A 14,319-nucleotide genomic window follows, 5' to 3' on the forward strand; every position below is an offset into this window, starting at 1 on the left:
TACTGCCAGAGTTCTTCCCAGCAGGTTCTTATGTGACTTGTGACTTGTTTGTGCTTCTGCTTGGCCCTCATGCTAAATATTATTTCAGTGGATGTAACATTTGCATTTTCCAATGTCAATAAGAAGGCTTCAAAAGCAGGATTTTCCATAGGGGCAAAATATTACATTGTCTGATTAGATTATAATAGGTTTAACCAGTTCCTCCAAAAAGAGATTGGAATCTTTTTTTTTTTTTTTTTTTTTGAGACGGAGTCTCGCTTTGTCGCCCAGGCTGGAGTGCAGTGGCGCAATCTCGGCTCATTGCAAGCTCCGCCTCCCGGGTTCACGCCATTCTCCTGCCTCAGCCTCTCCGAGTAGCTGGGACTACAGGCACCCGCCACCACGCCCGGCTAATTTTTTTGTATTTTTAGTAGAGATGGGGTTTCACCGTGGTCTCCATCTCCTGACCTCGTGATCTGCCCGCCTTGGCCTCCCAAAGTGCTGGGATTACAAGCGTGAGCCACCGCGCCCGGCCGATTAGAATCTTTTTGAGGGCCGCAAGCACTGAGTTCTTAATGTACTTCCTTGAATGAGGCTGTGTATCACCAGCAATGGTGGCCAGCACTAAAGCTATCCCCCATCTTTCCAACAAGGACAATTCACAGACAAGCCCCATCACTTAAAGACATGGCCAGGGCTGCCCAGGGTGAGGTCTGGCCCTCAATTCTGGTTCTTCTGTAAAATTCACAAAGCCTGATGGTGTTTGGCCACAGAAAAAGAGAGAGTTTTCCCAGTGGAACATGTTAGGGTTGAACACTTTAAAGAGAACAAGTTACTTCTAATATCAATTCTGAAAGAAAGCAGTAAGGAAATTCCTGTCAGACCTAGGCTGCTTGTATTTACAGGAACCTACACAATTGCCAGGCTACCCACACAAATCCGTCCAGGTGCCAGGGTGTGAGTCAACACTGGTAACTCAACACGGACATAAGGGCAGACACAGGCCTGGAAATCCCTCCATGTGCCTAACAAATTCCCTGCAGCCTCATGGCATCGCATGTAGGTTTCATGGCATCTGGACAGACCCTCTGGGGCTTCTGCCCACCATTTTTGCCTGGCTCTCACCTCTGTGGGCCACCTCTGCAGAGAACTGTGCTTGTCATCCTCACAGCCTTGGGACACCATCATCACTGACAGGGCATGTGGCCCCTCTTCTGGCTTTTTTTTTTTTTTTGCTTATGGATTCCCTTTTGCTCTCATACCCATTTCCTCACCAGTATGTTTGAGATGTATCCCTGGATGTGCACGTCCTCATGGCTGCCTGGTTTCACTGTGTGTTTATTTGCATTTTACTCGGCTTTAGCCCTGGCTCGTTCTACTTCTTGCTTGCTGCTGCTGCTGCTGTGTGTGTCTGTGTGTGTGTGTGTGTGTGTGTAGTTTGTCACTCCTCAGAGTGCCCATTTGATGTCAAGAACATCAAAACCACAATATAAAAATCACTTGAGCAGTTTTGTCTGGTGCTGACTTGCTGAGATCCCAAGACCGAGGCCAGTGTTATCCATGTTTTCCCCAAGGGGCCAGTTCTTTGGTTTATTTTGAACTGGTTCCTTCTCCTACCCACTAAGACTGACACGTATTTAAAATCAGGCATGTGAGGACTCCTCCTATGGATTCCACAAGAACCTTGGGTGGGGGCTGGGGTTACATGGCCCTGAAAAGGTCCTCCAGGGGTCCAGATCTGGGGTCCCCGGTCAGGGCCGCTCCCCACATCTGGCAGGAAACTTGCACACCACCTGGGCAGCACTGCAGCCTCACCCACAGAACACACTCCTGGGCACCCCCTCTGCATCTGGCAGGGTAGTGCCAAGAGGAGGGCTCCAGGCCAACCCCACCCTCCCCACTGGGTCTGCCTAGGCCCTTACGCAGGCCTCACAGTATGCACAGCCGTCCTTTCCTCAGAGGCCATGCCGAGGAGAAGGCTGGTTCTCTCCAGTCCTCAGGAGACAGATGACAGGCTCAGGCCACCACCCCTTTTCAAGTCTCCACAACACAATGCATCCATTCTGCCTCTTTTTTCCGTGACAGGGCATCAGCCTTAAAACCACAAGGCCATCTTCATTCCTACTTTTGGCTATAAGTGAGGCTAGAACAGGGGTCAAGACCTTGAACAGGAAAGTCTGGCTCTTTTTCTGGAAGGAGGAAAATACCTTTCATTTTTCCCTAATAAACCACAAACCCACTCTTCTGCCCCCACCCAACAAGAATGACCAGAAGCACTTAAACAAAAACCCCTGAACTAAACAACCAAAATTTCGCAGTCACTCACCCAGCAACTTGCCACACTAACATTTATTGAGCTTATACTGCATCCTACATGCCCTGCTAGGTGCTTGGTAGATATAATCTTATTTTATCTTCACCACAATGCCATGAGGTAGGGACAATCGTCTGCATTCTCCAAATAAGAAACTTGACTCTTAAAAAAACAAGCTAGGAAACTTTGGATGGAGCTGTAGAGTCAGAACTGGCACCTACCCGATGCACATGGTTGACATTCATATAAATTATCCGAGTGGAATAGACTTTTAGGACCGATGCCTATTAGAAAGTCCCGTGTCACCTGCAAAATCTCCCTTTTAGTAAGCGAGTGTGGCCTTGCTGGATTATTCCAGTATGCGCTGCCTGCTCCCTCCCAGGGGATGTGCTCAAAACCTGGCTCTGGGAATTTACCCTGTGGTTGTCTTGTCCTGTGCTGGCCTCACTGCCTTCCTCGGACTGGGCAGACCCAAGCTGTTTCAGAAAGTGTTGTCAGGTTGGCCACGCAGAAATTCATCTCCTTCTTCTCCCTCCTCTCACTTTGAGGGGATTGTTGCTCTTTAGCCGTAGAATCTTCTAATAAAGGGAAGGCCCTAGCAGTGGACATCCAGCAGTGGATAGCCACAGACTGCCCCCCTCCCCGAGAGCTGAGAGGCTCCCAGGCGCTGCTGAGGCCCCCAGCAGGCCAGGTTTGATGACTTTGACTCTCTGGGGGTCTCACTTCTTTTGAGGCCAAACTAGCTAGTGGCTGTTCCGAGCCATCTGATGGAAACCAGAACATCACGCATCTGCTGCAAGTTTCCATCAACAGAAAATTCACTCCAAAAAACAGATTTTTTTTTTTTTTTAGTCTGAGTCTCACTCTATCACCCAGGCTGGAATGCAGTGGTGCAATCCTGGCTCACTGCAACCCCCACCTCCTGGGTTCAAGAGATTCTCAGCCTCCTGAGTAGCTGGGATTACAGGCGCATGCCACCACGCCTGGCTAATTTTTGTATTTTTAGTAGAGACAGGGTTTCACCATGTTGGCAAGGCTGTTCTTGAACTCCTGACCCATCTCGGCCTCCCAAAGTGCTGGGATTACAAGCATGAGCCACCGTGCCTGGCCTGAAAACAAACAAAAATGGACTCTTTATGAATCCATTCGTAAAGGCATAACATCAGTACATTTCTTTGCCACAGTGATGCCAATGACTGGGCCAGCCACCTTGAACATAGGGAAAGTGTTTCACATCAATGGCACGAGAGATCTTTGAGCAGTAGGTGGGGAAGACACCGTTTCAGTCTGATGAGTAGAGAAACTGTGTCAAGTCGTCCTCAAGTCCGCCTCCCCCCGCCCAGCTCCGGCCGCTCGGCGGCCTCTCCAGGTGCAAAAGTTCCTCGAGTCAGCCTCTCCAGGTCCAGCTCTTCCTGCCTCCCAGTGGCCTCTATCGGCCCAGCCCAGATCATGCCTCTCGGCGGCCTTCCCAGACCCTGCTTTTCACTTCGGCCACCTCTTCAAGGCGCAGAACTTCACGTCCATCGGCCTTTCCAGGCCCGGCCTCCTGCCTCCCGAAGGTCTGCACAGACCCAGCCTCTGCCTCACAGCGAACTCTCCATGCCCAGCCAGCTCTTGCCTCACTGCGGCCTGCCCATTCCAAAGCTCCCGCCTCTCTGCCGCTTCGGCAGGCCCAGCTCCCGCCTGCCAGTGGCCTCTTCAGGCCCATGGGGCTCATTCCTCACAAAGGCCTTTCCAGGCCCAGTTTCTCCCTTCCGGTGGCCTCTCCGGGCCCAGAACCTCCTCAAGTCGGCCTCTCCAGACCCACTTGCCGCCTCCCAGCGTCCTGTGCGGGCCCAGCTCTTCCTCCCGGCTGCGTCTCCAGGCCCAACTCCTGCCTCCCAACAACCTCTTTGGACTCAGCTCCTGCCCAGCTCCTGGCGGCCTTGGTAGGCCCACAGCTTCCTCAAGCCAAGCTCCCCAGGCCCAGCTCAAGCCTCACGGTGGCCTCTCCAGGCTCAGCTGCTGCCCTCTGACTGCGTCTCCAGGTCCCAAGCGGCCTCCGGTCGGTGGCTCCTTGGCCCAGCTTGGGTCTCCCGGCGACCTCTGCAGGCCCAAGTCGTCCTGAAGTCGGCCTCTCCAGGCCCAGCTCCGGACTCCCGGCGGCCTCTCCAGATGCAACGCGTGCTCAACGAGGGCTCCACCATGGTCAACCTCTGCCTCCTGCATGGCGGCCTCTAGGCCCAGCTGTGCCTCCTGGCTGCGTCTCCAGGCCCAGCTCCTGCCTCCCAGCAAGCAACCTCTTTTGGCTCAGCTCCTGCCCAGCTCCCGCCGGCCTTTGTAGACAGGCCATGAACTTTCTCCAGCCAAGCTCTTCAGGCCCACCTCCTGTCTCCCGGTGTCTTGTAGAGGCCCAGCTCTGGCTAGAGAACAGCCTCTGCGGGCCCCGCTCTTGCCTCCCAGGGGCCTCTCCGGGCTCACCTGTCGCCCCACAGCGGCCTCCCGTGACCAAGTCCCTGTCTGCCTCCCGGCAGCCCGCGACCAGCCCAGCTCCTCCCTCACGGTGGCCTGTTTAGGCCCAACTCATGCCTCTGGCTCCCTGCCCAGAGATGTGAGCCCCTGCCTCACACTGGTCTCTCTAGGCCAAGGTCCTCCCTCACGCTGGCCTGTTGAGGCCCAGCTCATGCCTCTCGGCGACCTTCCCAAGCCCCGCTTTTGACTTTTGGCGGCCTCTTCAGGCCCAGCTCCAGTCGGCCTCTCGAGGCCCGGCCTCCTGCCTCCCGAAGGCCTGCACAGGCCCAGCCTCTGCCTCACAGAGAACTCTCCATGCCCAGCCAGCTCTCGCCTCACTGCGGCCTGCCCATTCCAAAGCTCCCGCCTCTCTGCCGCTTCGGCAGGCCCATTTCCCGCCTGCCAGTGGCCTCTTCAGGCCCATGGGGCTCATTCCTCACAACGGCCTTTCCAGGCCCAGTTTCTCCCTTCTGGCGGCCTCCCTGGGCCCAGAACCTCCTCAAGTCGGCCTCTCCAGACCCACTTGCAGCCTCCCAGCGTCCTGTGTGGGCCCAGCTCTTCCTCCTGGCTGCGTCTCCAGGCCCAACTCCTGCCTCCCAACAACCTCTTTGGACTCAGCTCCTGCCCAGCTCCTGGCGGCCTTGGTAGGCCCCCGCTTCTTCAAGCCAAGCTCCCCAGGCCCAGCTCAGGCCTCACGGTGGCCTCTCCAGGCTCAGCTCCTGCCCTCCGACGGCATCTCCAGGCCCCCAACGGCCTCCGGTCTGTTGGCTCCTTGGCCCAACTTGGGCCTCCCGGCGGCCTCTGCAGGCCCAAGTCATCCTGACCTTCAGGCCGCTCTGCTCCCGGCCCCAGCCCAGTCCTCCGCCCAGGCCAGCCCTCTCCTCAGGCATCAGTGCGCCTCTCAGGCAGGCCCCCTCCCAGGCCCAGCTCCTGCCTCCCAGCAAGCAACCTCTTTTGGCTCATCTCCTGCCCAGCTCCCACCAGCCTTTGTATACATGCCCCGAACTTTCTCCAGCCAAGCTCTTCAGGCCCACCTCCTGCCTCCCGGTGGCCTGTAGAGGCCCAGCTCTGGCTGGAGAACACCCTCTGCAGGCCCCTCGCTTGCCTCGCAGGGGCCTCTCCAGGCCCAGCTCTCAACCCACGGCGGCCTCCCGGGGCCAAGTCCCTGCCTGCCTCCCGGCAGCCCGCGACTGGCCCAGCTCCTCCCTCATGGGGGCCTGTTTAGGCCCCACTCATTCCTCTGGCACCCTGCCCAGAGTTGTGAGCCCCTGCCTCACACTGGCCTCTCTAGGCCGAGGTCCTCCCTCACGCTGGCCTGTTGAGGCCCAGCTCATGCCTCTCGTGGCCTCTCCAGGCCCAGCCCCTGCCTGTTGGCGGCCTCTAGAGGCCCAGCCTCTACCTCAACAGTGGGCCCTCCGGGTCCACCTGTTGCCTCGCCGTGGCCTCCTCGGGCCAGGCTCCTGCCTCTGAGTGGCGTCTGCAGGCCCAGCTCCTGCCTCACGGAGGCCTCCAGAGGCCAAGCTCAGGCGTCACGGCGGCCTTTCCCAGCCCAGTGTTTGCTCCTTTGCGTCCGCTCCGGGCCCTGAACTTCCTCCAGTCGGCCTCTCCAGGCCCAGCTCTTCCTCCCGGCGGCCTCTGCAGGCCCAGACTGTCGTCAGGTCGGCCTCTCCAGGGCCAGCTCCCGCTTCCCAGCGGCCTCTGCAGGCCTAAGTCATCCTCAAGTGGGCTTCCCCTGGCTCAGCTCCGGCCTCTCCAGGTGCAAAACTTCCTCGAGTCAGCCTCTCCAGGCCCAGCTCCTCCTGCCTCCCAGTGGCCTCTTTCAGCCCAGCCCAGCTTATGCCTCTTGGCGGCCTTCCCCGGTCCTGCTTGTGACTTTTGGCGGCCTCTTCAGTCCCAGAACTTGACCTCCACTCAGCCTCTCCAGGCCTGACCTCCTGCCTCCCGAAGGCCTGCACAGGCCCAGCCTCTGCCTCACAGCGGACTCTCCATGCCCAGCCAGCTCTCGCCTCACTGCGGCCTCCCCAGTCCAACGCTCCTGTCTCTCGGCCGCTTCGGCCGGCTCGGCTCCCGCCTGCCAGTGGCCTCTTTAGGCCTATGCGGCTCATTCCTCACAACGGCTTTTCCAGGCCCAGCTCAGGCCTCACGGTGGCCTCTCCAGGCTCAGCTCCTGCCCTCCGACTGCGTCTCCAGGCCCCAAATGGCCTCTGGTCGGTGGGCTGCTCTGGGCCCAGCTTGGGCCTCCCGGTGGCCTCTGCAAGCCCAAGTCGTCCTGAAGTCGGCCTCTCCAGGCCCAGCTCCAGCCTCCTGGCGGCCTCCCCAGGAGCAACGCGTCCTCATCGAGGGCCCATCCGGGTCCAGGTCCTGCCTCCTGTCGGCCTCTAGAAGCCCAGCCTCTGCCTCCCGCATGGTGGCCTCTCCAGGCCCGGCTCTTCCCCCTGGCTGCGTCTCCAGGCCCAGCTCCTGCTTCCCAGCAATCAACCTCCTTTGGTTCAGCTCCTGCCCAGCTCCCATCGGCCTTTGTAGGCCCCAAACTTTCTCCAGCCAAGCTCTTCAGGCCTAGCTCCGGCCTCTCGTCGGCCTCTTCCAGTACAAAACTTCCTTGAGTCAGCCTCTCCAGGCCCAGCTCCTATTGCCTCCCAGTGGCCTCTTTCGGCCCAGCCCAGCTCATGCCTCTCAGCGGCCTTCCCAGCCCCCGCTTTTGACTTTTGGCAGCCTCTTCTGGCCCAGAACTTGACCTCCAGTCAGCCTCTGCAGGCCCAGCCTCCTGCCTTCCGAGGGCCTTCACAGGCCCGGCCTCTGCCTCCCAGCGGACTCTCCAAGTCCAGCTAGCCCTCGCGTCACTGCGGCCTCCCCAGTCCAAGCTCCTGCCTTTCGGCCACTTCGGCAGACCCAGCTCCCACCTGCCAGTGGCCTCTTCAGGCCCACCTCATTCCTCACAATGGCCTTTCTGGGCCCCGTTTTTCCCTTCCGGCAGCCTCTTGGCCTCTAATTTTTTTATCTTTTGTGTATAAATTCCAAAATATGGAATTTTGGAATATTTCCACCGTTATATAAATATTTTGGTAGTTAATTAATTTGTACTGATTTTCTGTACCAAGCCCTAAGTTTTTATTTTATTTTCATTATTATTTGGTGTTAAACTGCTTTAATGACAGTCATGGCAAGTTTTCGGCACAATAAAAAATATCACCCATGATCAACGTGTTCTGTTCTGGGGAAGGGGGCAAAGGCAGGGAGAATCACTTTCTTAAAAAGTACAACTCAAGTTGGGAATGCAGAGGGAATGGGGAGAAAACCCTCCCGTTGCCTGTGTCAAAGTGCAGGAGTCCCCACCCCCATACTCACCTGAGTCCAGCCCCTCTGGTGAAAGAAAGGGTGCATGAACTCCCGCTATTCCACAGGCCCCTCCCTGTGGCCCAAGGCCCTCTTCACACTCCATCTTGTAGCCCCAGCAGGAGCTATTTTCCAAAAAGTGAAAAGCTCTGAAGGTCCCCCACTGCATGGTAGGTACAGGGGCTCTGAGGAGGGAAACTGCCCAGCTTTCCCCCGGCACAGCTGCAGGGGTAGGGGGTATACATAAGAGGAGTAGGCCTTGGCCAGGCACGGTGGCTCACGCCTGTAATCCCAGCACTTTTGGAGGCGGGGGCGGGCGGATCACGATGTCAGATCGAAATCAGCCATCAGCCTAGCCAAGATGGTGAAACCCCGTCTCTACTAAAAATACAAAAATTAGCCAGACGTGGTAGCATGCACCTGTAATCCCAGCTACCCAGGAGGCTGAGGCAGGAGAATGGCGTGAACCCAGCAGGAGGAGGTTGCAGTGAGCCAAGATCGCACCACTGCACTCCAGCCTGGGCGACAGAGAAAGACTCCGTCTCAAAAAAAAAAAAAAAAAAAGAGGCGAAGGCCTTATTCTATCCCAAACTGAAAGGATGATATGGCTTTACCTGGGAGAAGATAACCATCCTGCCCTCCATTCCTACCCCCACATACTGTCCATGTTCTCAGGGGGTACTGTGAGTCCTGGGACCTTCTTTGGGGTCCCCCACCTGCCTGTGGTAATTATGGAGGGACCCAGGGGTTGAGGCAGGGCTGGGGTGTCCCCTTCCAGCCAGGCTGTCGAGGCCCCAACTCTGGGGCAGAGGCAGTGGCAGGGCAGCCAGGGTTGTGCCAGAGCCTGAGCCCGGTGAGGTGGGGTCAGGCAGGGCTGGGAGTCAGGGCAGGGGCAGCAGCAGTGGACCCACTATGCACACATCTTCTCCAAGCTTTGTGTGCAGAACATCCTGCCCATGCTGCCCCAGCAGCTTCAGTTGGCACCTGCCCCAGTCCAGCCTCTGGGACCCATGCAGCGGCTCCCAGCGGCCCTGCACCCACCACCAGCATCCGTTTCACCTGCAGTTGAAGATCCGTGAGGTGCCCAGAAGATCATGCAGTCATCAGTCCCACGGAGCAGCCCACGAGGCTGAGCCACCTCCCACTGGACCGCCCCCCAGCTGGCACCACTGCTGCCCCTGCCCCGACTCTCAGCTTCGCGTGACTCTCGGGCAGAGGCAGTGGTGGGGCAGCCAGGGCAGCCTCAGAGTCTGAGCCAGATGAGGTGGGGTCAGGACCCCCGCAGGGCTGGGAGTCAGGGCAGGGGCAGAACAAACCTTGGAGGGGAAGATGTGTGCATAGTGGGCCTGGAGGGCGGCTGTGGCCTGGGGACGGGAAGAAGCAGTGGGCCTGGAAGAGCTGCATGATCAGGGCTGGCACTGGTCCAGGGCGCATGCAGTGAACAGGACAGCGCCTTCTCGGTCTCTGGTTCCCTGAGCCTGTCCTCGGCTTCTCTACCTGTACAGGCAAAGGGGAAGCTGTCCCCATCGCACATGGCACACTTGGGGGTGTTGGGCTTCGGGCTGCAGCTGGAGCATCTTCTCATCTTGCATTTGGGCACGATGGGGTCCTCCAGTGCAGGATCCATGTCCATGGGGTTCCCTCTGTCCTGACCCCCAAAACCCAGTCAGTTTCTCCTCTTCAGACTCTGCCCCCCAGGTGGCTCAGCCCAGCTCCTGCCTAGAAAGCCTTAGTGTTTGGAGGGGCCATGATGACTGAGGGGCCTGGTAGCTCCAGGTCGCCCACACTTTCAGGTCTCTTGCACCAGAAGGTGGCAGGATCCATTGGGAAGAATCAGGTCGCCTTGGAAGGCGTCCCTGGGCCCCCATCCCCAGGGGGTAGGGGCTGTAGGGGGCCCGCTCTGCTGCCCTGACCAGACTCCTGGGCCTTGAAGGCTCCTGGGCCCAGTAAGAAGGAGGTGGATGCCAAGGTTGAGGAGGAAGCATCCAAGTATGTGGAGGAGGAGGATGGGGTGGGACCATAGACCTTGCCAAAAACTGCAGTTGGATCGGGGGACCCTGGGGGCTCAGGATCCAGGAAGGGGCGGCAGGGGGTAAAGGAAGAAGGAATGACAGGTGCAAATACCTTCTCACCAAAGCCCTTGTTGCCTTCTGGGTCCTCCCCAGAGCTGTCCCCACTCTCAGTTGGTCACCCACTCCTTGAACTTGAGATCAGTGTCAGTGGTGCTAAAGCCGTCATCAGCAATGACATCATCACCCCCTCCTCCTCATGGATGACCATGTGCTCATCACTCGCTATGTCCTCACTGGCCATGTGCTGGGAATGAGCAGCTCAAGTGGGCAGCAGCAGGGCTGCCCACTGGTCACCTCCCTCACCAGGGGCTGCAAAGTGGCCTGGAGCTCCATATGAATAGAAGGCTTTGGGCCAGAGTATGATGCAGTGCCAGACACCACCTGTGTCTGTTCCTGTAGTGCCTGACAGTCCATTTCCCTGCTGTCCAGGCTGTGTACCCCACTGTAGGAGAAGGCTTGGGCCAGGCTGAGCCAGGTTCCCTGACTGTGTGCAGCCATTCTGCCCCACAGAAGCTGCTCCTTGGTATCTGAGCTCTGGAGTGTCTGGGCTGCAACTGACAGGAGCTCAGAGGACACCCCAGGGGCAGTGGCAGTGCCCATCTCTGACATGCAAACCCTTGTGCCCTCCTGCTAGCCCCTGGCTTGTGGGGTTGGCCTCTGAGCTGGACTTCTTTCGGTCCTTGTTGCAAGTGGGCCACCTTCACCTGGAAGGCCATGTAGTGGTACTTCTGCATCTCATTGGGCCCCAGGGTGTACCACTGCTCGCTCAGGATCTGGCTGACGGTCCAGTTATCCTGATTGGGGTGACCCTGGTGCGCCCTGCCAAGGCCTGGTGCCACTTGCTGAAGATTATGACTGCCACTCACAGGCCGCCGGATGTGGTCCTTGTCCCATTTGTTGGGGCTGCATCCATCCTTCTCAGAAGATGAGTCCTGTTCCTTGCGCAGGGCACTGAAGGACTGGGCCTGACGTCATCTGAGTGGCAGAGGCAACTGGGTGTCAGGAGACATGACGGAGAGGAAAGCATCATCGTGGTCATTCTCTGTCTCGCTGTCCAGCAGGGGCTCCCCTGAGGGGCCCAGGGCTGCTCCTCTGTGGTGGGAGATGGGCCCTTACCAGGTTCCACCACCCCCAAAGTGTGTGGGGTTCTGGGCCCTGGGCTTTCAGGGCAGGTGGCTTCAGGGGGCCGCCGAGGGTCAGCACTCCCTGTCCCACCTGGTGGACACTCGTGAGCAACAGCTGCTGACTTGGCAGGTTCTTTGCTCTGGTTGGAGGCCACTGAGTGACTGGCAGGTTGCTGGGCCTCACGCGGCTGCAGGGAGGGGTCAGGAAGGGGACAGAGTACCAGGAGAACACAGCCACAGAGCAAGGTTCCATGTTCCTCCACATGAACATGCTGACGCCACCGGAGGCCTCGCTGGACGCAGGCATCAGGGGCCTGTGGGCCAAGTACATGGTCTGGGCAGGGGGTTCCCGGCAGGGGCTCACACCTCCTCAGCCCCCTCCTCAGCCAAGGCACCTTGGACCCACAGAAGGGGGGATGGGAAGGGAGCAGGAGGCCAGGCCTCAAGTTTTGTTTTTTTTTTTTGAGATGCAGTTTGGCAGGCTGGAGTGCAGTGGTGCGATCTCAGCTCACTGAAACCTCCACTTCCTGGGTTCCAGCAATTCTCCAGACTCAGCCTCCCAAGTATATGCACCTTTACTGCTGAGTATTATACATTTTCTTATGCTTTCATGTGATTAATTAGCATTCTTTTGTTTTCTTTTTGAGACAGAGTGTTGCTCTGTCGCCCAGGCTGGAGGGCAGTGGTGTAATCTTGGCTCACTGCAACCTCCATCTCATGGTTTAATTGATTCTCCTGCCTCAGCCCCCTGAGTAGCTGGGATTACAGGCACCCGCCACCACACCTGGCTAATTTTTTGTATTTTTAAAAGGCGTGGGTTTTCACCATGTTGGCCTGGCTGGTCTTGACCTCCTGACCTCAGGTGATCCACCCTCCTCGGCCTCCCAAAATGCTGGGATTACAGGCATGAGCCACCGCACCCAGCTGCTTTCTTTCATTTTTACTTGAAAAACTCCGTTAAGCATTTCTTTTAAAGTAGACCTAGTGGTCCTGAATTCCCTCAGCTTTGTTTGTCTAGGGAACATGTTATTTATTCTTTCTTTCTGAAGGATAGCTTTGTCAAATATAGTATTAGTTGCTGGCAGTTTTTTTCTTTCAGCACTTTGAATATATTCTTTAATTCTCTCCTGACCTGCAATGTTTCTTCTGATAAATCTGCTGATAGTTTAATGAAGATTCTCTTGTCGGTGTCATGTCACTTTTCTCTTGCCTCTTCAACATTTTAAAAAAGCTTTGACTTTTGACTATTTGATTATATTGTGATTATATATATTTGGTTTTAACCTCTTTAGGAATCTTTAAGCTTCATGGACTTGGATGTCTAAATCTTTCCCATGATTTAGGCAGTTTCAGCCATCCTTTCTTTAAATAAACTTCTTTCTCTTTCCTCTACTTTCCTTCTCAAACTCACATGACAGTGGATTGCCTAATCGTGTCTCATTGGCTTTCTTTTCTCTCTCTTTTTTTTCGAGATGGAGTCTTGCTCTGTCGCCCAGACCAGGGTGCAATGGCGTGGTCTTGACTCACTGCAATCTCCCACTTGGGCTCTGCAGCCCAGCCTGTCTAGTAACCACTGCCTCCTCAAAGTGACACCTGGCAGATTCTTCTTCCCTTTGAGGGAGAATCATCGTTGTTGCTTCATCACTTCTAAGACATTTTGTAGGGCATGGACAAGTTAAACAGAATGTGCTTTCCTGCCTGAGGTCTCGCTGTCCCACAGGCTCCTGGGAGAATGCCACAGTGGCCATGCATTGGTTGAGCTTCTCTATAGAACCCAGGGGCTTCAGCCCAGAGCACAGCGTCTAGCCCTAAGCCTAGAGCGGGGAGGGAGTCCCGAACTTCTGCATTCACAGACCACCTCCAGAACTGTTATAACCAAAGGCATCCTGTTCTGTTATTTCACTTAAATCAACATGTTATTTTGTTTTCACTCACTCCTGGCTTTCGCCTTGTGCCGAGCCCATGTATCCATGCAGTCATGTTCACAGGCTAGTTATGTTTTCCTTCTTACACATGAAAATAAAAGCTCTTCCGTGTTTCATATAAGCTGTCATACAGGTAAACCCTGGCCTTTGGCAGTACCCCTGGAAAGATGTTTGCTGGGCATCTGCTCACTATGGCAGGGGTGTCCAAAGAGTGCTGGGGCTCAGCTCAGCAGATGGAGGGGCTCGTTTCCTGCCTCATGCCCAACACCAGAGACTGATGCCGGCCAACTCGCAGGTGTGCCTCTTCTGGACAAGGGCCACCACTGACGGGGTTGGCTGCAGGGGCCTCACTAGGGCAGCCAAATGCTTTAAGAATTAACACTCAGGCTGGGCATGATGGCCAATGCCTGTAATTCCAGCACTTTGGGAGGCCAAGGCGGGCAGATCACTTGAGGCCAGGAGTTTCAGGCCATCCTGGCCAACATGGCGAAACCCCGCCTCTGCTAAAAAATACAAAAATTAGCTGGGCATGGTGGCGCATGCCTGTAGTCCCAGCTACTCGGGAGGTTGAGGTAGGAGAATCCCTTGAATCTGGGAGGCAGAGGTTGCAGTGAGCTGAGATCACATCACTGCACTCCAGCCTGGGTGACACAGTGACACTCTGTCTCAAAAAAAAAAAAAAAGAACACTCACCCCCAGGGCATGCTCCCTGCACGTAACCAGGCTGCTCTCCCTCTGCAAGCTTGCACACTGACCCCTGGGCTCCCTTCATGGGCATAAGCCAAGAGACAGTTTGTGGCCTGAAAGAGCACTGGCTTGGGGACAGGCCACCCAGATCTCAGCCCTATCTCTGTACTCAATAGCGTGAACAAGTTAGTAACCCTCAGCCTTGATGTTCTCATCTGAAGCAATTTTTAAAAATTTTTTATTGGCGGGGCATGGTGGCTCACTCCTGTAATCCCAGCACTTTGGGAGGCCGAAGCGGGTGGATCTCCTGAGGTTAGAAATTTGAGACCAGCCTGGCAAACGTGGCGAAACCTTGTCTCTACTAAAAATACAAAATTAGCCAGGTGTGGTGGTGT

General features: G+C 56.3%; 1 protein-coding gene and 2 pseudogenes across 1 annotated transcript; 2 read left to right on the forward strand and 1 right to left on the reverse strand.

Annotated features, from left to right (window-relative positions):
• The first annotated feature begins 666 nt into the window (after positions 1 to 666).
• On the forward strand, positions 667 to 6,503 carry LOC115830823 (annotated as a pseudogene).
• Positions 6,504 to 6,877: 374 nt separating this feature from the next.
• Positions 6,878 to 7,849, forward strand: LOC105737778 (putative uncharacterized protein FLJ46235). The gene is given in 3 exon segments (XM_030795615.1): positions 6,878 to 6,967; positions 6,969 to 7,302; positions 7,344 to 7,849. Coding segments are annotated over 3 exon segments (693 nt in total). The 3' UTR covers positions 7,613 to 7,849.
• Positions 7,850 to 9,835: 1,986 nt separating this feature from the next.
• Positions 9,836 to 11,643, reverse strand: LOC101176991 (annotated as a pseudogene).
• Positions 11,644 to 14,319: the final 2,676 nt, after the last annotated feature.

This window comes from Nomascus leucogenys, chromosome 17 (genome assembly GCF_006542625.1).
Source record: "Nomascus leucogenys isolate Asia chromosome 17, Asia_NLE_v1, whole genome shotgun sequence".
NCBI classification, from domain to species: Eukaryota; Metazoa; Chordata; class Mammalia; order Primates; family Hylobatidae; genus Nomascus; species Nomascus leucogenys.